This window comes from Rhipicephalus sanguineus, chromosome 8 (assembly GCF_013339695.2).
Source record: "Rhipicephalus sanguineus isolate Rsan-2018 chromosome 8, BIME_Rsan_1.4, whole genome shotgun sequence".
NCBI classification, from domain to species: Eukaryota; Metazoa; Arthropoda; class Arachnida; order Ixodida; family Ixodidae; genus Rhipicephalus; species Rhipicephalus sanguineus.
This window is the reverse complement of record NC_051183.1, coordinates 104,334,383-104,359,143: the sequence shown is the minus strand read 5'-3', so window position 1 is coordinate 104,359,143 and position 24,761 is coordinate 104,334,383. Positions and strand designations below refer to the sequence as shown.

The 24,761-nt window shown below is 43.8% G+C and overlaps 1 protein-coding gene across 1 annotated transcript in view; it reads right to left on the bottom strand.

Moving 5' to 3' along the window:
- LOC119402284 (uncharacterized) overlaps nt 1–24,761 on the bottom strand; it is a 107,711-nt gene that overhangs the window by 44,011 nt on the left and 38,939 nt on the right. Inside the window, exons 5-10 of the mRNA XM_037669434.1 lie at nt 22,491–22,693; nt 17,976–18,144; nt 17,052–17,189; nt 9,345–9,473; nt 5,397–5,541; nt 1,069–1,323 (exon numbers count right to left, since the gene is read on the bottom strand). Coding sequence (XP_037525362.1) covers nt 1,069–1,323; nt 5,397–5,541; nt 9,345–9,473; nt 17,052–17,189; nt 17,976–18,144; nt 22,491–22,693 — 1,039 coding nt within the window. The remainder of the gene's footprint in view (nt 1–1,068; nt 1,324–5,396; nt 5,542–9,344; nt 9,474–17,051; nt 17,190–17,975; nt 18,145–22,490; nt 22,694–24,761) is intronic.

Below are 24,761 nucleotides of genomic sequence, written 5' to 3'. Positions count from 1 at the left end.
TGGGCCGTGGTGTAATGCTTGCTGTGTTTGGTGGAAGGATGATGATGTGAGTAATAAAAGACATGATTACACAATAAGAGGGGCAGTGTATTGATAATTGTTCAGAAATGTCTTGACCAGTATCACACAAAGAGCGCATAGTTTAAGCACGTACATACATACTCGCGAAGGGAAGATGTATAAGAAATGTGTAGCAAGGATATGATTACAAATATGCTAGTTAGTTGCTCTTGTAATGCGCTCGCTATAGGTCGTTATACTTTGTTACAAGTTTGCAAAATTATGCTCCATCTTGAATCCAAAGTGTCGTGCAATATGGTGAGGATGTAACAATGCTGAGTAAAGCGAGTGCAAACCACGAAGTATGCGGTGTGAGGGAGCTCTATACGGTAGTTCGACAGTCCGCATTCTATACGATAAGCAACCACTCGCACGAAATCTATCAACGACGTCATTCGCACGACAATCACGAATAGCTATTTTGGCGCAACAAAACATGATATGCTGTGAGAGGGCGCCGCATTTTACGCACGCCGCAAACCTCCGACATCTCAGCAGCACAAGCTTGAGAGTCGGTACATCCGGCTGACGGTACCAGGCGTCTGAGCAATTTCGCACTCCTATTGCTGTGGTTGCCAGATGGTTGCGTTACTATTGACGACATTTGTTTCCGTACTTCTTAGGAGACAGGTGCAGTTAAAAGTTACCATTGTGCTGTTATACGTTTCAATCCCTATGGTTCCCAGCTATTTAGGCTTCAGAATACGCTACCACAAAGAACGACCTAGGCACCGCTAACACACAGCCGAACCCGATCACTTTGTCGATCGAACACAACCGCGAAGTAGGGAGGGGGAGGGGCACTTCGGGGTGAGTACGAGTGTTGTGTTCGCGGTGAGTGTTAGTGAGTTTTCGACACAGCGCCGAACACTCACCCGGGTGAGTATTCGGCACTGTGTCGACGGCGAATCTGCTAAAACTGACGGCTTACTTCACCTTGAACTTTTGTTTTATATAACAATTACCAGCTTCCTGGTAAGAGAAAGCAAACTGGACCATTTCACGAACCTGAAACAAGTCGAACTAGCTCCTCCTCGCTGACGCGTCCTCTGGCGGAAGGCTTGATAACCACGAAAGCGGTTGGCGCCTCTCCGAGCTCTAGGTGATCAATGCCAACGACAGCGGCCTCCAAAACAAGCGGGTGCTGGGTCAGCAAACTCTCTATTTCTGCGGGAGCCACTTGCTGATCCATGCATTTGATCATGTCCTTCAAACGCTCCACTACATGCAGCTGGCCGGAGCGGTCGTAGTACCCGGCGTCACCTGCACGAGTATGGCGTTAAATAGCACAGTTCGCTGATCTGAAGACTGACGCAGGAAAGTGAAGTTGTCGAGCTGTTATGAATACATGCTATTGCACGGCTTAAAAGAAGCTGACGAATATACGACACATCACGTACTCTGAGTATCATGAAGATTGCTTTGGAAGACCGCGTGATATACACAATCTTCACGCGGGACCACACCTACAAAGAAAAGTTCAGCGCATCGGATACACCTCCTGTAGATACACGTGAAAACAAAGGAAAAGCAAATGCAGCCGCGTAGTTCCGCCAATGAGAGAACAGCGATCTTCAGAGTGCGTGCGCACCACTGTCACAAATGACGTTAAAAGTATTCGTATTTGGCCTCCAACAAATGCAGCGATGGGTGGTTACACTACGTGTCACTCTCTGTCGTAATGCAATGCGCCTCAACACACAGCCAGTTATGTGTGTTTTGATATGTGCGCCGATTTTCTTTGCACTGATTTATATTGTAGACGCGCAAATGCCTACAATGTGAGAGCGTTTTAAATTGTAGAAAATGCGACAGAAAATGTTGTTGAGATATTGCATAGTTGTCAGTGGCGCGCCACACACACACACAAACACACACACACACATATATATATATATATATATATATATATATATATATATATATATATATATATATATATATATATATATATATATATATATATATATAACCAATGAAGTGCTAACATGGGACACGCAAGTAAAAGTTCGAAAAAATCAAGCACGAAGTCAAAAATTGGTCCGTAAAGGACTGACGTTTCGGCCGCGGGACCGGCCATCGTCGGAGTGATGCAAACATGCGACGCTAACGTAATATAAAATGACCAATGGCGTATCCTAGCGCTGGTAATGGCTGGCACGCGGTTGTTAAAAGCACATGGGGAAACAGTGCACGTGATAGGACAAGGAAAACGAGAACACATTCATGCTCATTTGCGCAAGACAAAACGAATAAAAGAGTACAAAATGATAAATAATGAGTAAAAAGTGATCAAGCCACGTAACATATGTGTCACCGGCACACACATCAATAACACGTCATAGGTACAACTACGAGCAAGTTATTGGTAAACATAAAGGCGGGCGTAATATCCTGTCATGATCCGACAACAAAGCTGAAACAAGGATTGTTTTCACCGCGAAAAACAAGGTGGGCGCCATTTGTCCAAGACTGCAGAGTCGCATGCGCTGTAAGGACCACAAGAAGGCTAGGTGTACCATTAGGCACGGTATGCGTTTTCTTACTTGCAATTGCAATGTTATTTATTGCATCCCTTTTTCATGAGGACGTAAATATTTCGGTCAGACCGGCAGATGTTTGAACATTTGGCTAAGAGAGATTTTCAGCTCTGTCAAAGGTTCATCATACTCGCATCTCGCTGTGCATTGTCAGCAGTGCCATTGTGAACCGCTGGTAACTAACTCAACAGTGTTGTACCGGAACCGTAATAAGGTGTCCGGAGAGCTTGTGGAAGCTTTTTTGATTAAAAGAAACGATCTCGAGTGTGTCAGTCAGCCTTCCCTGAGCGTACACCCTGTGATATAGTTCTCCTTACAGCTAACCTGGCACCCACGCTTTCCGCGTCAAAAAAAAATTGGCCGCGTATCTGCGTGCTTCGCTGCAAATGTCGTCTAAAGACGATAGAAGAGGCGCTGCGTGAGATATGGACGCCATCTGGCAATACGTCGGGAAACACGAGTGCTGTGTTGCGTGCTGGTAGTCCCGGCTCAGCGGCAGGCGAAGACCGGCGGTGACCAACGCGACCGGTGGGGACGCCGGCCAGCCCGAACAGGCTGTTTGGCGCGATGCGCCTTAAGCAGAAGAAACGTCCGCACTCAACTAGTACTCTCCACAAACTCTCTTACTTACACGTCACCTGGGTAAAACAGGAATGCCAGAGCAGCGCCCCCTGTCATTCGTACAATGCAATACCGAACCGAAACCGAAACACAACATGAGCTTGTGCAGAGGGCACGGAGGAAGACAAGTTTCAGCGCAGTCGCATTTTCAGCGCACCTTAAGAAACTAGGGTTGTAACATTGTAGGGCGAGTAGGGCCAGAAGGACCGTCACGACGAAAACCTGCCTCCTCAGTCGTATTCGCCTGGAACGTTGGTGTGGCTTCGCGTTCCCTCCTCCGCTCCTGGCCTTTCCACAAAGCTACTGCCTAAGTACGAAGGCTCCTACCGCGTCCTACGTCAAGCATCCCCAGTTAACTATATGATTGAGCATGTTCAATCATCTACGGACTGCCGTCGTCGCGGCCGCGAGACTGTTCACATCGATCGACTGAAGCCGCATTATGACCCACCAGTTGTACCTGTTCCTTAGGTCGCCAGGACGGCTCCTTTTCCGCGGGGGAGTGATTTGTAACATGGTAGGGCGCAGACAAGAACGCCTGAGAAAGAAGAAGACGAAGACGGTTGTTGTTGGCGCTCGCGCTTGCTCGGCTTGGACCGCTGATCGCTTCAGCTGTGGCAGTCTTTTAATAAACGCGTTACTGTCTCAGCGTTAAACGCATACCATCAAGGTCTTTAAAATTGCGTATCTATGTATTTTCTGTTAAAGGAACACACCACCTAATACTTACCTAGTGATGTTGCGCCTCAGATATGCGTAATGTTTGCTTTTTGATCAACAATGTATACAAGTATGAACCTAGTCAGCCGTTCACGATGGCTGGCCCTTGGGCAAGTGGTTCAACTTTGGCCGAGTGGCTGAATCGAGGGACGTGCCGACAAACAGAAACACAGACAGAAAGACAGACAGAAGGACAGACAGAAAGACAGACCAAAATTTCTGCGTTTAAGTTCCCCAAGAAAGACTATCGTCTTTAAAAGTCTGTCCACTGAGCGCGCGTTCGGTAATAGCTCACGTTCAGTTTTCAGCTCATCTTGACAGCGTTGCCTTTTGCTTGTATCATTTTAGGGGCGAAGCTCCTTAAGGCGGCACCCGTTCGTCCCTCGTAGTCGTAGTCGTAGTAGTAGTGCGTAACAAGTCTTACGCTTTGACCTCCAAGGTGGTGCCGGTGGGAGATTTTTCCTGTGCGTTGTTGAACAATAAAAAATTCGCAGCGTGCGCGTTAACTAAAAGCCGAATTCTTCTGTCTCTCATTCCCCATTAGCAGCCATTGGCATGTTCCAGTAGGAAACGTTAGTAGAAGTAGAAGTGTAAGTGTTAGCTAAAAGCCGACTTCTGTCTCTCATTCCCATTAGCAGCCGTTGTTTACCTCCAAGGTAGTGCCTGGTGAGATTTCTCCTGTGCGTGATTAAACAATAAAAATTTTGTTCAAAACGCCGTTGATTGATGAAATAAACCAAAGAAAGACGCCAGGTGTTTTGTAAAAGCAAAACGAAAGAACGCCAGATGTTTCTAAAGCAAAGCGAAAAGACGCCAGCTGCTTAACGAAAGACGCCACATGTTTTCTAAAGCAATGGTTTTCTAAACAATGAAAATTCACAGCGTACATGTAAAATTAAAGTGAGCTGCAAGTCGTCATAACTCATCGAACCTTTAGTATAAACGCGCCCGATCTCACGTCGGTGATGATGTACTGGGCAGAATTCACGGAAGATTCACGGTTTACCGATGAACCTCCGCAGCTTCGCCCACTCATCATCATTCACTCCGTGGATAGGCTGTGATTTTTTGTTGTACAAGCCGATCAAAATGTTGCTATTCACTGTGGGATGAGATATAGTTTATTGGGTGATGAAGTGGTGTTTTGATCTTAGCAGGTGATAAAGAGGCGTGGATTGTGAGAATAAATTTTATTCTAAAAAGACAGGGCGTGGAAACACGGACACAAGCAAGAAGTCAGGACACAAAGTTGTGTCCGTGTTTGCACGCCGTGTCTTTTTAGAATGAATACTTACCAACTAGCTCAGCTCTCTGTTAATCTAAAAATAAATTTTAGTTTGAAGTTAGCGCTCGTCTAGTGTTTATGTTCCTTGATTTTGTGTACGTATTTTTGCGCTACCTGCTTTATGATGCGTTTACACGGCATTCAGCAGATGACCGATGGCACGTACTAACCACTTCGGAACCATTGCTGCTCATTGAGTACTTGGGAAGTCGCTTCTGGTCGTTTGTAGTAGCCCCTCATGACGTGCGGTCCTCGGAACGTTATCTCGCCCACTTCACAAGGACCAAGCTGTCGACCACTGGCATTGTCGACAATCTGCATATTGGTGAACCAGATATGACAACTGAATACAAAATTATCACAGTTTACTCCATAGATGCCGCCATCACATGAATTTGCCTCACCGCCATTTTTATAAGGCACATGCAATGAATAAAAAATACATCAACAGTGCATCATTAACATCAATGCATCATTTAGCTTATATAAGTATCGATGGTACAAAATAAGGTGTGTGGAATCTCATACTAGAGGTTACAAATGTGTATCCGACGTGCACACTGTTGAGATTACGCAACTGGTCTGACACATCGTCACCTGTAGCATATCGCCGCTTCTTCCATGAATTCAACAAGCGGCATTGCTCTTGAAACAAGTTATAAATGACATTATATAGTGAATATTAATGAGAACGAACAGATCATAACGCCAAGGAAAGTCCAGGGGGTGTTATCTGTAGTATTTACAATTAAATGTGTAGAAAGTAATATGGACGAAAAGATGACTTGCCGCCGGCAGGGACCGAACTTGCGACCTTCGAATAACGCGTCCGATGCTCTACCACTGAGCTACGGCGGCGGTCATCCTCCCGTCCACTTTCTGGGGTATATATGTTGATTTAAACCTAGGAGTGTTAGTCAGCGCCAATCGCAGCCATGGCGGCGAGTGTGGAACACTCCTTTTTGCCTGTTGGCGTCACGTAGCACGTGATCTTTTTACGAGCTGGCAGCTGACGAATAATCCCTCGCATACTACCTGAAGGCATTAAGTCTGCCAGGACGAGACCCTCGCTATGAATGAAGGAAAGCAGATGATTTTTCAAGGGCTCGTTTATCTTTGTTAGACACAATATTAATGAGAACTAACAGACAAAGCGCACCTGTCATACCAGCAAATAATATGCGAATGTCGATGGGACAATTATGAAAGGTCGATCACTCTATCGCTAAGACAACTCGGACTTAGAGGCGATGCATTAAAGACCGAAACTTCACGTCCGAATCTGACGAGCCGTTTGGCTCTTTGAAACTGACGTGACGCCCAGACAACACTTGCCCATTTAACTTCTTTCATTTCCTCTTGCAGTTTCAGGTGCATGTTCATATATGCTGAGGATCTGCAGTAAAGCCTTAGTTGAAAGAAAGTACTTCTACTGCCTGTATCTTATCCCGTGCTCGAAAGTGCGCTATGGTTTCTGAAGTGCTATTGAATCAAAACGCGTGTAAACACCCTGCCTTATGTTGTTACCCCCCCCCCCCTCCATGCAAGAAATTTATTATTCTTGCGATAGCAATTATATGAACACTCTCGGCGGATTTTCGCTATCGCCGTCATGCACCGTATATATATATATATATGTATGTATATATATATATATATATATAAAATTCATAACAAAAAACGGCGCGAAACTGTGTAGAAATTGATAAATAAAAGTCAAAATAAAAATAATTCACAAGAAAAAAAAATTCCGAAGCGCGCAGCCGCGGATTCGAACCGGCGACCTCTCCCTCGGCAGCGCACTGCCTTAGACAATTACGCCGTGCGTGACTTTTCTTTTTCTTTCATGGTATTTATCACACTTAGTATTACAGTGCACAATAATAGCACAAATAAAGCAAGCAAAAGTACAATCACATAGCGACAATATGCGCTCAAGCGTTACTAAGTGCACACTCGATGGCTAACACAACGTGCAGTAGAACGGTGAGAGTTCTTCACATCGTGTTATACTGGAAAGGTGGTGAGGCCGAGCACCTCACCAAGAGGGGGTACCAGTCCGATCTAAAGTCCAGGTCGTCATAAATGTCCTTTAGCTGAATAGTCATGCGAATGAAGTGCATGCTTGAAGAAATGGTGGTTTCTGCGTCACGATCCTGCATACGTGTCTTCCATAAGCTATGCATACCCATGAGGAAAAACATATCATATGGCACTTCATCAAGCGATGTTGGTATAAGATAACGTATGGTGTGAGTCGTTCGGCAGAATGGTAACGGCAACATGCAAACCCAACTCGGCGTTGGGTGAAACTCACAAAAATTACGCGAGACGTGGGCCACGCTGCATCGTTACTGGCGCTGCGTTTACTTCGTGTCAACTGGTGACCCACGTTATTTTTTTCATTTTGGGGTTGTCGCACAGCACCACTCGTGGCCAATTGGCCTGGAAAAAGATCATCCCGTGGCTGGTGGTGGCGCGAGCTAGTTGGAACGCTTTGACTCTTGTATGTTTATGCCACAGGAGGGACAGAATGAGACGGCTCGACCAGAATCGCAGTGTATATCTTACAACATAACCAGAATCCTGAGGCTGAAATTACCGTGGAAATGCAGACGACACCCACGAAGTAATTAAACATACGACAACTGCATTACTTTATTCTTTCGCACCCCAGGGAATATATAAGCCCAAGACAACCTTACCGTATTTCAGCACACAACAATAGCTCAAAACCAAAACGTGTAACACGGATGATAATGTATTAGACAAGCGAAGACACGAAACCACATCCAGATGCCTTTAAAGGACAAATAAGTAAAGAAGAAATGTGTTTGCGCTGTAATTGTAGCCTCAGGAATATGTACCAACTCGCCCTAAATAACGTTTTATTTCAGTGACCAGAACCGACACCCGCACGGAACGCGAGCCGTGGCTTCACGTACAACTGCGAAGCGTCGTCGTTATTTTCTTCTCTTGAGGTCCCGCGCTCTCCGGTTTTGTTCACCGCGGAAAGAAAGGCGCTGTAGGGTTTTGGGCCGGCTCGAGCGCAAGAGTTCGAGAGCGGCTTGCATTAAGGCGACCTGGCGTCTCGCAAATTTCTTCGGTCTCCAATTATAAATCTCTCTAGAGTATCACCGGAGTTCGGATGCGGACCTCCGACTTCTACTTGGACATACGGGGCATTATCTTGTGAAGGGGAGGTTAGGACGTCTTGTGCTTTGACAGCAATATTTGTGTTGACCACACGAAGGTAACTTTGCTCGTGCAGTGGCCGCGTTTGTGAAAGGAGTGAGCTGCTAGTTATAAGAGCAAAAGTATGGGCTTTTTAAAGTAGCAACTGGCAGAGTTCGCGCTCGTCCTATATATACCTGTGCGTTCTTTGCGTGCGTCCTTATTTGTGTTTGAGCAGCGCGCTGCAAGTGTCGATCTGTGGCCGTTGTTCGCGCTCGCCTTGTGCGTTGTCTTTTCCTGCGCCCTTAGTGATTCAGCGGCGCGTAGCAATTTCTAGCTACTTTCCGTTCTTCATGTGACATTCCAATTTCTTGCTATCGCATTCATTGCTTCGCCCTTGAGGCGAAACTGTGACTTTCAAACAGATGCTGTAGGCAATAGTTGAAAGTCCTTCGAATATAAATAAAAGGGGCGTAATACAAAATGCCTTTTCGCCGGTATGAAATACTTTTTTATTCATAAGCAGATTTTGTAAAGAGTACATGCACTATATTTGATGGTTGAAAGCAATTTAACTGCGGAAATCACTGAAGCTGAAGGCACGATGTTGAAATATACAAACATTGCGTAAGTCAGCTGAATATACACTAAACGAGTCTGTGAATGAACATACTGGTAAGATTTCATGGCTGCAAACAACGCGAAAAAGGAAGACATAGGAAAAACAGACAGGAAAAAGCACTTGGTCCTGTGTGTACTTCTGATGTCCTCCTTTTTCGCGCTGCTTTGAAGTTATGATAGCTGAATATCAATATCAATAAATCCTTTGGAAACTACGGTAGTCAAAGCCGTGGTCAATAATTCCTGGCGACCGAGGCTTTGCAATCAGAGAAGTGTGTGTTATTACACCATGTGCGCTATTTGATTTCATATCTATGGCATACCTTGCATTCCACCATCGGCAGCGGGTGACCGACGCTGCGATATTCGATAGCATTCGCCGATGTGATGCAGATAAAACCGATGGCTTCGGTCAAACCATACCCATTCCTTAAGCTCTCTAACTGGAATACCTAGGTGAACAAATGACGGTTCATAATCAAAAGTTGCACGCCTTGTAAAGCACACAGCGCAAGAGGCCATCATGTTGATTTTGTGGTCTACGAACATAAAACTATCATTATCATGAAACGGCACACGCTATCTCCGTCATTGCCTACATCTGCTGCTTCGCTCCCAGAGCACGTGCGCTCATTTTTTTTCTCGGCGTGGGATGAAATAACTCCGATGGGTGAGCGAGAGAGAAAAAGAAAGCGAGAAATTCATCGCGAAAAAATTTCCACAGGAGGTGGGATTCGAACCCGCGAATTCACAACCCGCATGTGAACATCTTAACCACTTGGCAATCCAGGTATGCTAGCAGAGCATCTCTAGCCTTGTACAGTATAGCATAGGAAAGGAAAGTGAGAATGCGGAGGAGAGAAAAGAGGAAGGGAGAGAGTATAGAATAGAAAGAAAGAGAGAACAAGAGAGAAAAAAAGGGAAGAAAAACAGAGAGAGAAATAAAGACAGAAATAGAGTGAGAATCAAGAAAACACATAAATATGTAGGCTGAAAGAGAATAAAAAGAATACCGATAGTGAGGGAAAAAAGAGAAATAGTGAGGGAAGAAAGAGAAGTACAGATAGAGGGAGCGAAAAATAGAAAGCAGTATATTAAGACAGAGAGAAATATAAATAAACAGAGAAGAAAAGACAGGAGAAATAGAGACAGCAGAGTAACACAAACAAGAGATGAAGAAAAACAGAGAAAAAAAAGAGAAACAAAGCAGGTCGCCCAGTTCAGCACTTCTTTCAGACTTGGCACCGCTATTGCGGAGCTTACAATTTTTTTCGTTACTACTCGTTCTTTTCTGTCCACTAAGCCTGTTTTTCTTCGAGGACACCGTGAGTTCCAAACAGCACGGTGCTCACGCATTGAGATGCGACATTTAGGGAACGGCACTGTACTGCTTTCATTTTCTTCCGTGTTCCCTTCGTTTTATATAGGCATAGTTTCGACGGCAACATTGAAATTAGAGCAAACATTACCTTTCGCAGTGTGGCTTTATGGCCAATTGGTAGATGACGACGAAATGGAAGCTTCCTGCACGTTACTAGGCGAGCACAAGAAGAGAGACCTCAGAGGACAAAGCCTTTCTCCTGTGCGTATCTCTTCTTTTGCTCGCGTAGTAACATGCTTGAAATAAATAATAGAGTCGTACAATTCTTTTTCGATGAATACCGATGAATCGTTGTTGCATAGGCCTGAACTGCAAATATCCCCTGTCGGATTTTATTTGAACCTATTCTGTATGTTTGAAACTAAAAGACGTTAGATATTTACCTAAATTTATGATAATACCATCAAATGTTTGTCAATGGTGTGTATTTTGTAACTTACTTCGTACAGGAGAAATCTAACGATTATTATTAATCTATAAAAATAGAACTAGATGAGGCTGTGCAAAAGTGCCTGATTCTTCATTCGGAGATAGCGATCAGACCAGGAGAGAAATTCTGCATCCCTGAGTTTTAAAGCCACATATTGATATATATTATCCCTAGTATTTTGAATTTGCAGCCGTAAACATTATAAATAACACTACACATTGGGTACTGGGATGAATGCATGTAGTGCTTGCAATATTCTCTTTTAGGTGACCTAATTTCAAGCGTCTATGCCCTATATGCTTTTGTGCTAAAGGGTTAGGTAGGCAAAGGCTGTAACGCTATAAATCAAGATCCTGACATCGTACTACACTCATATTTCAAGCACTACGCTAGGACGATCTATTCGTAGACGTAATGCACAAAGCACCGACATAGCTACGACGCGTCCACTGGTCTAATGAATACCATGGGTCTCAAGGACGTGCTTACGAGATTAAGATGTATTCTGAATGTCCACCCGTCCCCTCCCAAGAACATGAAACTCGAACCTATATCAATGCAACTTCCAACCATTGTGAACGAAAAAAAATTGGGGCAGCTATGCTCTAATGGTGCTAACGCTGCGGTAAAGGCGAAGCTGGTGGCCCTCCCTCCTTCTAACCCTCTCATCATTCTTTCTCAACTTCACCCGCCATTTCCATCCCCTTACAATGCTATACTAGTCATGACTGTGCTATGTTTAACCCTCTTCTATCCTCCTTTTCGTACTCCTCGCCCTCTCTACACTGTTTCCTTATTTCTTCAGTTCTTTCTTTATCTCTTTCTTTCTTTCTTTCTTTCTTTCTTTCTTTCTTTCTTTCTTTCTTTCTTTCTTTGTTTACATTGCAAATATTCTTAAACAATGCAGGGGCTAAGATAAAAGCTGCTATAGGCAGCTTGAGAAGCTCTTAGCCCCCGGAGCTATATGGCGGCAGCAGTTGGCGGAGATGGCATAGGTGTCGCGATTGAGTTTTAAGAATCAGGATTTCATCCACAGTGAGCAAAATGAATTACACAATACAAACAAAAATTACAAAATAAAGTAAAATACGTAGTTATAAGTGCAGGTAAGGAAGAAGTCGACTATCGGACAATGTGATTTGACAGCATGATCACACATTTCTTACAGTACACACTTCTTACAGGCTGCGGTAATTTCGAACATCAGGAAATGCGTTCAACAAAAAATGTCCGACATTTCAACAGAAGTGCTCATCAAACATGTTCAACAAATGTTCAACAGAAATTATCCAACAAAAAAAACTATATAAGTGATTGAATAACCGAGACCAGTTGAGACCGTCTTATGTTTGAGGTTAGAAAGCCAACATTTTCTAGTGCATTTAGCAATCTCGGTAATCTTTTTTATCATTTTCGTGCCATAATTTGTTCTTGATATGGGTACAAACCATAGTTCACCGTAACGGGTAGTATAGGTAGCTGTGTTTTTATGTAGACAGGCTCTTTCGTTGAACACGCTATTTTCTGAGTTAATGTCGGAGTGCCATACGTGAAGCAGGAAACGATTGTATAGGGAATACATACTGAGGATGTTCTACTGCACGCAGAGGTACTCAGTGGGATGTTGGTATGATATATTTGCTATAATACCTACTATCTTCTTCTGTAATAGATATATTTTTAAAGACGATAGTCTTTCTTGGGGAACTTAGACGTAGAAAGTTTGGTCTGTCTGTCTTTCTGTATGTCTGTCTGTCACCCGATTCAGCGACCCGGCCAATGTTTAACCACTTTCTGAACGCCCAGCCATCTTGCACTGGTATCGCCATTCATATTTGTGAACATTGTCGATCAAAAAGCAAATGTGCGCATACCTGAGGCGCAACATCAATACGTAAGTATTAGGTGGTGTGCTCTTTTACTCGAAAATATATAGATACGTAATTCTAAAGAACCTAGTGTTTCTTGCGCTGCGCTGAAAATGCTAGTGTTTTTGGGCTGCGCTGCAAATGCGACGCTAGGAGGCAGATGCTGCGATTCAACATAGATGAGGAGGACTCATGTAATACGGCCCGCAGAAGACTATCGTCTTTCGACGACATTTGCAGCGAAGCACGCAGATGCGCGGTCAATTTTTTTCGGTTAGTTTCAGGTGTGCTGCAGCGCACGAGGTGTGCAAAGTTGATGTGAGTTGCAGATAGCGATGATGATAATGGCGATGACGCAAACTTTATTTGGGCCCAGAGAAGACTCAGGGGAGACCCCACGCCACCCGGCTAGTCCCACGTAGGGACCGCCAACATGAGCTTGGCGGCCAGTTCGCGGGCAATCAGGGGTTTGGTCATGGATTTAGGGGCTGCGCAAGAGCGCTGCCCACCTGTCCTCGCTGAAGGCGGAGCCGATGGCTTCACATTCCCATAACAAGTAGCGAGCGATAGGTTATTACTTTTACGGATGTTGGTAGACGATACCTATTCCTATTAACCATTCCTATGATACGGCTAAGTTTTTTTTGTAAAAATGCATGTGTCCATCCCAGTTTATGCGCTGCAAAAATATGTTCCTAATGCTTTGATTTCATTAACTATTTCTATGTTTCTGTTGTCATCAGGAAGGTGTGATTGTGTGGAAATTTTGCTCTTTTGGCGTGAAAAATTAGCGCTTTAGTTATATCACAATTTATTTTTAGGTGATTTTTGTTCGCCAAGTCAACATGTTGCGGAGACACTCCTTGGCGTTCTTCATTAGTGTAGTGTAACATGGAAATGAAACGAAGACACTCGTGTCGTCTGCATATATGATATATTTATGATTGTTGTAAATTAGGACAACGTGATTTATATAGGAATTGAAGAGCAGGGGACCTAGGATGCTACCTTGAGGAACGCCCCTTATGTTACCAGTTGATGACTTGACGTTATTTATTCGTACATATTGCCTTCTTTGGTGTAAATAGGACCTAATGAACTGTAATGGAATACCCCTAATGCCGTAGGCCGCGAGCATTTCTAAATATATATTGTGGCTGATATGATCGAAGGCCTGAGTATAGTCAACAAATATACAAATTGTGAGCAGCTTCTTTTCAAAGTTACTCAGTAACGAAATGTGCTAATTTCGCGGACTTGTTTTCTTGAAATCCATATTAAGCTTTTGTGGTGATACGATGCTTTCACAAAATGGTGACATTTGAGATAAAATGATTTTTTCGAGACTTTTGGAAACACGCGGCAAAATTAATATAGGGCAATAGTGTTGAATGATGAGCCTGCTTTTTATATATTGGTGTGTCTTTGGCAGTCTCCATTTTCGTTGGGAAGATACTTGCAGTAATAGCTGTGTTGTAGATGTGTATTAAAACAGGCGGTGTGTCATGAATAACATGTTGAATTGGACGGATCTGTAGGCCACCGGAATCGCACCTTTTAGAATTTGTCATTGCCATGAATACTGCGCAGATCTCATCAACGTTAGTTGGGTGAAAAAGTATTGTAGTTGGGTGAAAAAGTATTGAGGACAAAGAGGGGTTGGTTCTAGGGCTCATGTGCGGTTGTGTTTCTCTGTTAAGGAAGAAATCGTTCAACGCCTTCACCATATCAGTACCGGATAAAAGTGACTGTCTACGTCATTTTTTCTATAGCTTCTACTATTTGGGTACGCTCCATTATACTATTAAGGTTCCTTCAGACTTTTGCTGAGTTCCCTTCACAAAATGAAAAGGATTTCAGAAAGTAGTTCTCTCGTTTCTCTTATCTCCTTGTTTAATCTATTCCTGTACTCCTTGAATTCCTTACGGTCAGCAAGTTCACGAGTTTTCTTGAAACTAGAAAAAAACTTTTCGCGTTTTAAAATTTTTTTTTTTTCAATAGCTCTCTTGTTATCGATGGTTTACTGAACGATTACGACTGGTGCTGTTTTTTTGTGAAATGTTTCTGGGTGTGATTCTGGGTGTGATTCTGGGTGTGGGTATGTTACAAGGAACTTATCAATAAAGGTATCTTATGTTTTGTCGTCATCACTTTCCTTAAATACGTTCTGCCAACTTAATTTTTGTAACTCTTTTTGGAAAGCCGCCATAGTATGTTCATGATGTCCCGCAACACGATTGTTGTGTTTTTCTTAAGGTTTTGTAATACGTGGTCAATGAATATGCATAATGGGGTGTGATCTCCAATTTGATCATTCGGGAAAGCGCTCTTAACAAGTGAAGGATCATAATTTGTGATGAATAGGTGTAATGTAGTTTCAGAGGGGAAGTGTGTGATTCTAGTGCTTGATTCTACAACAATTATACATCCGTTAGAAGCGATTGTGTTCAATAAATGGTGTTGTCTAGTGTTACGTGCGCACTTACAGGTATTTAAGTCACCACCGACGATCACTTTGGCGGTTTTCACGTGCGTATGCTAACAGCCGGTCTGCAAAAGTAAGAAACTCCTCAACGATACCGTCAGGTGGCAGGTAGCCCACAGTAAATATAAATCCGTCGGCCTGGATACAGAATGGCTCCACATTAAGGGGAATTGCCGTAAATTGTTGTAACAGATCACATGCTATGGTATTCTTTACCAACAAAGAGACGCCACTCTTCCTCACCTTCACCCGCCTTTTTCGCCCCCTTCCTATGTTATACAATTCATGGTTGTTCATAGGTAAAACAGTTCAAACGAAACAACAATACGCAAAGAAAACACGGGACAGAGCGCTGACTTCAGCTAACGCTATACTACTTGAAGTTTAGTTAAAGTCAGCAATATGTCTCATGTTTTTCATTGTGTATTGTTGTTACGTTTGTACTCTTTTACCTATGAACTAGATGCATCACAAAATAGCATGCCAGCAAATCTTATTCACGGCTGTGCTGTGCTTTACACTCTCCTTTCCTCGTTTCTCTCCTTCTCATCCTCACTTCTTTTTCCCATTCCCTTGCTGCACTTACCATACATGGCTATGCATGCATTCCTTGTCTCTCTTCATATTTCTTCCTACATCTTTCTCTCTTGGTCTATTTCCTTATTTTCCATTCTATGTTTCTTTTTTCTCTTCCTTTCTTTCTGTCCTTCTTTCCGTTTCTTTCTATCGTTTCTTCTTTATCTCGCCCCAGCAAGGCAATCACACATTTCCCAGTTTCCATAAATGCTTGCTCTAATACCGCGCCTCGATAGCCGAGATATTACCGCGCTCGCCTTCGGAACATGCGTACACGCTTTCGAATCACGTCTCGCAAAGAAATTTTGTTTTGTATTATTTATTTGTTCTTCTCCTCCTTTCCTTCGTCCGACACGTTGCTAGGTGACCCATGCAGACATAATCGCTCGGCGAAATTTTTCTGTGAACACCTAAGGGCCTAACCGTCGAATTAAACAACCTCACTGTTAAAGGAAAGCCTTTGCGTTAAAATGCGAATGAATGCGACCTGATAGGTCCAGTGGATCTATCAGGTGGCGTACATTCTCGCTGCAAGCCGCTCAGTGCAAGCCGTGCAAGCGCTATTAAGCGGAAAGGCTGTCATATGATACGCCGTACTGCGTCAAAAATGACAGCAGCACGTGCGCTTCCAGGGATATCCCTCGTGCTGAATAGAGACAACGGGAAGCGACGCGTCCATTCTTGGGTCGAACCCAATGCTACTAAATGAACACAGCAGTCCGCACTCAATTGCCAACGTTCTGAAGCTTCGCAAACCAACAGTCCCTAAAGCAAATATACGTTGGATTATTTTCCTTTCTTCTTGCTAATGTTACTCTTTCATTTTTTAATAAATCTTTCTTATCGCACCTGCATTATTTTCATAACATCTTCCATCTTACGTGCTAACACTGGATCCTAAAATCTTAGCGATGCATGGAAATATGCACATATACTGCGCTTAATGAACCCTGGGCTCATTAAAATAGGCCCTGGGCTCATCAAGGTATTGTAATACCTTGATGAGCCCAGGGCCGTAGCCTCGGAGATAGTGACCAGCTGGACGACTTAAAGTTGGCACGCGGGCAGTGAGATGAGAATTCTGAGTTTTACTGCGCTAAGCCAAGGATCAAATGACTGTCCTGCTCCGTGAGTCATGGTGCTCTTTGATTCGCGCACCAGCCGCCTGTCACGGACGCTGGCCGATGATTATAGCGGCCGCGCTTCACCACACTTTTTAGGTAGGCGTAAAATATGGGATATCGCTAACTACATGCGCTTGAATCAAATGCGTGGTATTAAGGAGCTCACCTGAAGAACTCTATGGTACAGGTCTTCGGTTGAGCCTGTGCCACATACAATGATCCATTTCACCGATGGGAAAAGGCCTTCGTCCAACTCAAATACCAGCTTTCTGAATGCCGTTGGAAATGCACAAAAGCTGGTAACCTGGAAGTGAAAAGCAGTATTAGAGTACTGTCAGCCTGTATGCTAAAGTTACACAACCGTTATTGAATCGAGCTCACAATGATGTTAAGGAAGGTGTCGGGGACGTTATTTGTAGTTTTTAATTGCATCGCCCTAATTATGGTATAAATTCAAAGAGATTAAAGTGAACGAAATAAAAACTAGAGCATCGGGCGTGTTATCTCAAGCTTGCAGGCTCGGTCCCCGCCGGTGGCAAGTTGTCTTTTCGTGAGGCACGCCGTAACTGGGGAGTCCAAAATAAGTTTGACCACCTGCGATTTATTAACGCTCCCCTAAAGGATTTAACGGCATTTATTTCCACTTAAACGCGGCCGCCGGGGCGAACAATTAAACGGCTTTACTTTTTAGCGGTATAGTCGCTCCATTACATTAGAATTAAGGCGCAAAATTACGCTCAACATGAATTTGGACAACGTTTAAAACCTCCGGCGTCGTTGGTTTTGCAAGCGTCACGTGTAGCCTCGTTTGTGTTCCTGATGCCACCTTGCCCGCTGAGAATGTCATCTGTTTACACAACGCCGCGAAACTATAAACACACGCTGCAGTACAGGAATGTCAAGACTTGGCCAGCAACGGCATGTAGTTGAGGGGTGGCGTTGCGGCGGTATTGCGGCAACAGCGCGCTTCTTGGTTGCATGAATTAGTTTTTAAGTGACTGCCGATGGATAAGCAACGGTTCCACATGCCGTTGAACCTTGTTGAACGGCGCTACCTCGTTGAGTACTGTGCAATCGTTAAAAAATTTACCTTATGTTTCTTAACGATCTCAACGAAGTCCTTTGAAGACAGTCCTGCCCGTGCCGGCACCACCATGGCTCCCGAGATGAAGGCAATCATCGGCACGATGAATCCGGATGCATGCGTCACAGGATTCCATCCCAGGACCACGTCTCTGTCCTTGAAAAACTCACTCGCCCTAAGGAACGCACAAGCAATGTATGGATGTTTGTTTTCCGACATCACTTCCACAATTACATAATCTGAGCCTTGACACATCGGCCACGGTGGCCTTGTCGTTATGGTGCTCGAATACTAACCCGAAGGTGGCGGGGTGGAATCCTACCCATGGCGGCCGCATTTGCGATGGACGTGAGAATGCTTGAGGACGGTGTACCTAAATTTAGATGCACATATAAAGAACCCTACGTGGTCGAAATTTCCGCAGCACCCCACTTAGTTGTCCCTCAAAATCATATCATGGTGTTGTGAAACCCCTGCAATTATTAAGGCGCTTCTGGTGTTTGAATTTCTGAGGATGTTGTTTCTATCGCCACGTGGTTGGGACGGTAAAGAACGCCGCAGTAAGACTGGTAAATTCGGGACTCTATAAAATTGTGTCCAGGAACTGAAAACTCGAAGTACAAGAAACGTACGCCGCACCCTGATAGCGGTGATCACAGTCGTCGGCCCGTCAGTAATTGTATCTTTGGCGGAGCATGTCGTCCTTTACACGCGAATGATTGAAAATTCCAATGCTATCGCAGGGTCTCGCGTTAGCTCCAGAAAAAACTTACTACTTCTGTCGTGTGTACACAATCTTCTTAAGATAGTCTAAAGGTTTCCAAAGTTTCAGGCGGAAAATTTCCCAAACATTGATGCTCGGAGCGATGGTAACAGTTTTGTGGGTGTAACCCGATCGCGTCATGATAAACAACTCAGTGCGCTTAGGAATATGGCTCGCTCTCTCATTCTGACGCTTACCGCAAATAATGCCAGATGGTATACCTTCTTTTGAGTGAACCCCTTGTTTCCTCCATCACTGATGTGCAACGCAGAAAAACGAATATCCTCTTAAAACACCACTAAGGATAGACACCAAATCAAGCATTCCTCATGGTATATTGCATCCAACGACGGTTTCGTTTGAAGGAATAAATTCAAGACATTCCTTGCAAATAAATTTAATCACCCTTACTTAGTGTCACTTGTTTAATCCCGTTATGTGAAAAACATTTTTGTGAACAGTCAAACCTGCATATATCGAACTAGCAAAAAGCTCAAATTACTTCGCTGTATCATATATTTCAATAAGAAATATAATAAAAATGCAGTGATTTGTAATAATTTACTGCACTTTCGGTGGGCAAGTTGGCTTTACAGCATCGGTTCACGATATTTCAAGGAAGATCGCTTCACAGGAGTACTCGGGGTTTTATTTTTTTTTTTTCAAGCTTTTATACTTCTGCTATTTGTAGTTAGGGGTGTAGCTTGGGCATAGCGTGAAAAATAGTGTACGATCGTCTTATGTTTTCTTTTTTTTTCACGAAGCAGATGGCGACCGCTCACGACATGCTGACGGGCGCGACCACGTGATTCTAGAAAGGACGTGATGGCAAGCGGTGATTTCTACTAGCTCTGCGCAGCGCCCTATATTCGAACCGCTTGCTCTCCAAAATGCATAAGCGAAAGCACCCTACTAAGAGAAAAGGCCATCTTCTTTTGAGGGTAGGCCAACTACTTGAGACGTTTCCGGCTGCTCAATCTTAGATGTGTTAAGCGTAGCGGCTATTCTTCTCCTATGTCGCTTTGTGTTAGGCTTTTAATTGACATTAAAGCATTGTCACGTTCGAAGAATAGTTGGATATAAATGGTAATTCGATTTTCCAGAGTTTCGTATATTCAGATTTGACTGTAGCTATTGCACTTTCAATATCTCCTCCTCCGTAGCGGTAGAGCAGAGGCTATGGTACTCGGCTGCTGACACGAAGGTCGCGGGTTCGATCCCGGCCGCGGCAGTCGCATTTCGATGGAGGCAAAATGCGACAGGCCCGTGCACTGTGCGATGTCATAGCACGTGAAAGAACACCAATTGGTCAAAATTTCCGGAGCCCTCCACAATTCATATTCATATCGTGGGTTTAGCACGTATAAGCCTAATATCCTCCTCACCATCACTTTGTTGATAGGTGATGTTTATTAACCATGAAACTTGAAGCGATGGCCGTTATTCTGTTCAAACTGAAGTAACAAATAATACTGCGGCAAGGAACGTCGGAAACCCCTCAAAATTGTGCATGGTTTTTTTTTAACTAAAGAAGCACCCGCCACAGTGGTCTAGTGCTTAATGCGCTCGTCTTCTGTCATGACGGTCGCGGCGTTTAACTCTGGTCGTATTTTCGCTGGAGACAAAATGCTTGAGGCACATGTACCTACATATAGGTGTTCGTTTATGAACTGAGGTGGTTCATTATTTCTGAACCCCCCCCCCGCCCCCTACGCAAGGAAGGAAGGAAGAAAAACGGGAGAGATGAAAGACAGGGATGTTAACCAGTTTGGCATAACCGGTATGCTACCCTGCACAGGGGCAAGAGATGGAGGAGATTGAAAGAAGAGTAAAGAAAGAGAGAAAGAGAGAGGAACACACACGCACACACATAACTTCACAGCGCAGAGCGGTAGTCTTGTGCGGTATGCGGCATCGTTAAATGTCTACAGCCGCTCGTGTAAGTCTGTTGTCCTTAGGAATTTGAGAAATGCCTTGGTTGCTTGAATTCTCGATGCCTTATCAGGATGACATTGGAGAATTGTTTCTAGTTTCATCGTTCTGTTATGAAGACGAGCGAGAGCGAATTTAGGGATCGTCTCTGCACAGCGTTGCGAGTCGCAGAAGATATGCTGGAAGGTCTCCTCGGTGCAGTAGGCGTCACAAAGAGCGTTGTCGGCCATCCTTAATCCAAGCGAATATGACTTCGTGAAAGCGACTCTTAGCCATAGGCGGCATAGCAGAGTGGCCTCTCTTCGGCGGAGTACATATGGTGTTTGAAGTCGCCACAACTCGTTTGCCTGCGGCGTGGACCATACGAACAACTGGTATTCGAGATTAGACACATCATTCATACGTCGTTCGAAAAGGGACACCAAATGTCATTTCAATGGTTGCCAGGTCACTGCGGCGCGCTTGGCAACGAACGTGCCGATAATGCTGCTCGGTCAGCTTTGCAAGGCGACAAGGAAGAGGCTATACCCCTTTCAAGGTCTGATGCTGCTGCCATACTTCAAAGGATCGCACAGAATATTTCGCACTGAACACTGTACACCTCATGAAGCCAAAACTATCGGCAACACCTCCCTACGGCGTCCCTCATATACATATAGTGGTGTTGGTACGTTAAATCGAAAGAAATTATATTTAAGTGAGGAAACGCTGTAGAACCCATTCGCTTTGTTGCATTAAATTATGTGCGAACATACAATCTGTTTATCAAAAAAGCAGTGTTTCAAAATTGTGCATAAAAGTAAGGGGTCTTCATCTTTTGCGCTGTAAATCGCACCCGTGTGGAAAGCTGACACAAACGACACAATCAGGACTGCAAACTTGGCCTTCATACAATTTATTACGAAAAGAAAGGCATCCTAATATTGTGTCAATAGCATTCGCGAGATCTGTAGTTATAGAGAGATAACAGAAGAACGAATGGTCTTTAGACTACGTTTATTATTACGGCTTCTTGAGTGAGTTGTTTCTTTTTACAACTAGAGGTCTGAAATACAGGCGCACCTGCGTGGACCTCACAAAGAATGGGTGACTCAGCACAGTAATACGCCTTCCTGAATTTGTTCTGTTTATATTTGGTTTAGGTGGGGAGCACCTTACGGGCCCGGCTTCATGTCCATCCATGCATCTCAAGTGTAGTTATCACGCTCACAGTAAAGCGCTCAATACAGCAATGCTCAAAACTAGGTTAAACTGAACTCACAAGATTTAAAATAATTTAATTAACATAAATAACCAAGTAATCGCAATGATCACCTTAAAACAGCTAAAAACTCTGCAGAAACGTGTGCCTGACTCCCGTGCCGAGCATGAGGTGACGCCACCGCCTCGCCAAAAGCAGGCGAGCTCTTTCCACCGGCGTCCTCCAGCACATTGTAGCTGAAACAGCCTGACGGAAATCGCTCGAAGCGACACGTATCTCAACTGCCGTAAGAAGGAGGAATTTTATAACATACAGCAAAAAGTAGCACTCATGTCGCATACCGAATTTGCGAACCTCCCTAACAAGATTCCACTCAGGCTGGGAAAATCCTACATGCTTACCCCAAACACTAGCTTCATGGACGCTTTCGTAAACGGAGCAGTGGGAATGTACGAACGGGAATCGCTGGGTGGCTGCCATACGTTTTTAGTGCTGTTTTGAGCATATAAGATCTAACTCAAAACTATCGATACCCTACGGTTATTTTTTTACGCACTACACAATTATGCTTCATAGCTTGTACCAGATTACCGTATTCAGAAGGACGTGTTTATAATGTTCTCACCTGCTCAACTCCACCGACGCAATAAACGCATACATGCTGATCTCCACTCCTTTCGGAAGACCTGTGGTGCCCGACGTGTACAGATAGACCATGATGTGGTTTTGGGGTTCTTCAATACGTGGCGCTTGAAACTGGCTATCATCTACAAATTCGTAGTCTTGAATGCATACGAAGTCAGAAGTGCGATCTACGGAAAACAGTGCCTGCAAGGTATATTGCAAAAGTTCGACACCATATTTAGGCGTACGTACAACTGAGATATAATACTTGCAGGCCAACTCAATATCATGTGCCGTGTGCATATGTAAGCAAACTAAGGACAATTTTCCTATCCTGCAGGAGGCACTGGAACATCAGAAATCAGTTGCAGCAGACAACTACAATGAAATAAAAATGAAACATAGGAAGCGGCGCGATTTTATTCTCGACTGATGCAGCAATTTTTTACTGCAGACTTCGGTTATGCCAGTCATAGAACTTATTTCATAGGGATTACACATCCATTCATATTTATCAAAACACAGAGACAAAAGCTACGCTATGGAACAACTTATCGACTGGGAAGCATCTATACTATATTATGGCTATTTTATTGACAGAGATCTATCACAGGAAATTAGAAGATTGGTGGTTGGGTGACATAGGCCACCAGATGAAACAAATTATTTATCTTAGCAGTTATAATATACACAAGGTGAAAGTATAAGCTCACATAAAACCGCCATGCTGTTAAAAAACTAAATAAGTAACATAAAAATTTCATGTTGCAAAACATATTTTTTTTTTATTCCTGCTGAAAAACAATAGTTCAGTCATACCACCAGCGTAACAGCTTCGATGTCAGCATTTGAGATACACGAAAATTAAACGTCGATTGGAATTCAGCACGGTACTTCCTAAGTATATAGTGCCGTCAAATCATGAAGAACAATTTCTTTTAAGAAGTGAGAAATTAGGGAACGTCACATTCTCCTTGGCCGAGAGATATCCGACTGTAACTGTAGTCACTCTTTCGGGTTGTTTACTCATTAGCAGATTACCGCAATGCGATTGCCGCATTTAGTGGAACTCGCAAAAGACCTAATTTTTCGATGTGTAAAAGTCAGATAGGCATGCTTCGTTAAATGGGCGGCATTTCCTAAACTTTCCTGCATACTAAAAGGTCAGACATGTGCTGCCGAGGAGACATCACAGTGTTTTCACCATACTTACGCATGGGCTCTTGAGATAAAGCAGCACTGTTTCCAAATATTAAGAAAACGGTTACACGTGCATGCCACACTGTTGTTAATTGCGCTGTACTATGCAGTGGTGCAATGCTCAAGTTCTAAACCTTGTGTGGTGGCGTTGCATGTATGTGATCCTCACTTCTAGGATTGCGCTTTGCAGGATGTCTTTTCCGGATCGTCGCAGACAAGAACCTTTGCCAACAGTCAACGTTAAGGGCATGGCGAGCAAAATACATTCAAGAAGATGTCATATAAAAAATCTCCCGCATTCAGTGAAAGCCCGTAGAGTTAGCGGACTACAACGCTAACCATGGCGCTAACGTTAGTCCTCTGACACGCCCAGGAAAACGTCTAAGGGGCACCGCAGGGGATCTTTATGCGCGACACAATCTAAGAAAAAAAAAAGTGTCCTTTGAGTCCTTTTTTTAGTCGTGGCTTGACACGTCAGGGGTGTAGCCAAGTGCGGGGGGGGGGGGGGAGTTCGAACCCCCCTCCGAAAATTTTCAATTTTGCTTGCGTATATAGAGACACACATACAAATGCACGCACGAACATACATAAAGTATGGTGCAACCCCCCCTCTCCCCCGAAAAAAAAATTTCTGGCAACGCCCGTGTGAAATGTCTACGACTCTCTTGGTACTCTCGGTACTCTCGGCGGTAGTGATTTGATCATAGTGCACAGGTCGAAGAGTCATTGAATCTACAAGAAAGTTAAGGTGTATCTTTAAAGACAGTAATATGCGTAGCAAGGCAGCGATCACCTAAATGAGTAACGCGTACACTTTGTTTTCTTAGAGTTTAAGGATTGGGAGACAAGTCGTAGGAGTAGACTATGAATTAAGTTTGATCACCTGGGAATCATTATTTTGCGCCTAATCTAACTACACGGGTGATGTTTCATTTCGTCCCCATCGAAATGAGAATGCCATGACCGTGTATAGAAACACTTTCCTTAAGCTTAGGAGTAAAACACCTTAGTCTTTAAGCTACTGCAATGCGTTGAAGCAAATTGTCATGGTCAGGACAAGAATTCAGATACT